We start from the raw sequence: 2175 nt of genomic DNA, 5'->3' as shown, positions 1-2175 counted from the left end.
TTTTTTTTTTTTTTTTTTTTTTTTTTTTTTTTTTTTTTTTTTTTTTTTTTTTTTTTTTTTTTTTTTTTTTTTTTCATCATAGTTCATATCTTAAAATACTATTATGGTTCATGTACTTTGGATTTCTTCCCCTTATAGTCCTTGTACTTTCAAATCTTAAAATCTAGGCCTTATAATTTCAATAAAACTTTAAATTACTCTCTATTGTTGATTTGAAACTAATTTTTAACGAACTTAATAAAATAATAACAATATTTTTCATTCAAGAAAAATATACAATGTGGATATGTTTCCAAAAATTATAGAGGGGAGGCTAATAAAAATTACATTACTTTTTAATAAGTTAATAATAAACTATCTGTTAGGAACTAATATTAAGATTTATTAAAAATAGAAGAACCAAATTTGGACATTTGGACATGCATAAACTAAAATAAAATGAGACCCAAAGTACATGGACCAAAATGATATTTTAATCTAGGTCATATTACACATCATAACTTTTAAAAGGCTCTTTCCCAAGGGCAAGGTTTTTTATTTTCCCAAATTCAGATGATTTAGTTTGGTGGTGATATGTTTCTATTGTTTTGATTTTGGTCCTATGCCCCACTTTCTTAATATCTAAATTCTTTTCGGTTGACCTACTAGTCAGTCATGTTTTTTTCTTTTTTGTGTGGTAGTAATGGCCTTTTACTTCTGTTTATTTGGTACTTTTTTGAATGAGTAATAAGTTAAAATATTATCCTTACACCAGGAAATATCTAATGTATTGACCTTTTTCGGCAGATTCTGATGATCCGTTGAAGACAACAGATCAAACCAGACGTCTTGGTCTTATTGTATGATTCTTACTATCTACATATTTTAGTTATCGTTTAAAATAAGGCATCTATGGTTAGAGCCTTGGATGCCATAACAGATTTATTATTTTTCTGCAGAGTATTATTATTTAAGCATGCAGCTTTGGACTTTATTTTGACAATTGCAATTATCTGTGCGCTAAACAGATTAGATGGTCTTAATCACCGGACACAGGCCTATATGTTCTAGCCGAGCATGTTTCTATCATTTGAATATTTGTATATTCTTGTGCATTGTGCAACCATTCGTCTCAGCTATCACTTGCACCATGTTAAACTGCTCACGCTTTCTCTTGCTCTTTTTTTTTTATTTTTTTATTTTAGGGGTTAGTGCATGGTTAACTATTTATTATGAAAATTTTGTTGAAAATTTTAAAGTATTTTATCACGAGGAAAAAGTGAAAAATCGGCTCTTCTTAAGCGTGCATATGCAGAAGGAGAAAATAAGTGTTCTATAAGGCGTGCTTCATAGTTCCAAAATTGTGTTTATTTTTGGGTACGAGCCTGTATGATCAATTTGCATGCTGTTCACTGCAGGTCTGCAGGGGGACTGCCGTAATGCTTGTGTCTCCAGTTGATGGTACAGACGAGATTGCTAACCCCTTTATCCAACCGGATGGTGCGTAGGTGTAATTTTTTGTCTACTTTACTTTCCCTGTTCTCTATCTGAATATCAAGTTCCGCTATTTTCTTTGTGATCCCTCTCTCTCTCTATTAAACAATTGAGTTTGAACCCTTCTATCTAGATACGTGGAGCACTTATCCATGTGAAGTAAAATTGTGAAATTTTGTTAATTTCAGTAAACTTACCGCTTTCTTTGAGTTTTACTGTTTTTGGGTTCCTTCACTTTGGATGCCTTCCCAAGTCTAAAAGAGCACATGACGCTTTGATGGCATTGCCCAATCAGCTGGTGCCTGACACTGACAAAGAACTGAAGGTGTAGAAAGTGGCATGGGACCCTGCCCGTTGGCCGACAAAGGATTTCTTTTGTTGATGGCCCAACTTATTCTCTTTCGGTACATCATGGTGACTTTATGCCAGCCGAGCCAACTATGTGAACTGAGCTGCAACTTGGTGCTGGTAAGCTTTTCTAGACGCTTCAAATGGTTCGTTCTTATTCTAAACTTAATTTTACTTTGTTTTTCCATTGGAATATTCTGATGTATTCCCCACGACTTGCAAAAGTGGGGAACTTCAGGCAGTTTGCACGCAACCTTAACCAGCCCCTCCCTCCCTCCTCCTGCACTGCTTTCCTTGGCCTTTTAGCCCACTGACTTTTAAGCCAAAAAAAAAAAAAAAAAAAAAAAAAAAAAA

General features: G+C 33.6%; 1 protein-coding gene across 1 annotated transcript in view; it reads left to right on the top strand.

The window, feature by feature from the left end:
• The window catches only part of LOC111482381 (sm-like protein LSM7), a 4691-nt gene extending 3005 nt beyond the window's left edge, over window positions 1–1686 (top strand). Inside the window, exons 5-6 of the mRNA XM_023128128.1 lie at window positions 787–839; window positions 1398–1686. Of these exons, the coding sequence (XP_022983896.1) occupies window positions 787–839; window positions 1398–1487 (143 nt within the window). The 3' untranslated portion in view covers window positions 1488–1686. The remainder of the gene's footprint in view (window positions 1–786; window positions 840–1397) is intronic.
• Window positions 1687–2175: the final 489 nt, after the last annotated feature.

This window comes from Cucurbita maxima, unplaced genomic scaffold (assembly GCF_002738345.1).
Source record: "Cucurbita maxima cultivar Rimu unplaced genomic scaffold, Cmax_1.0 Cma_Scf00007, whole genome shotgun sequence".
Classification (NCBI taxonomy): Eukaryota; Viridiplantae; Streptophyta; class Magnoliopsida; order Cucurbitales; family Cucurbitaceae; genus Cucurbita; species Cucurbita maxima.
Note: the sequence above shows the minus strand (reverse complement) of the source record. Positions and strands in the feature narration are given on the sequence as shown.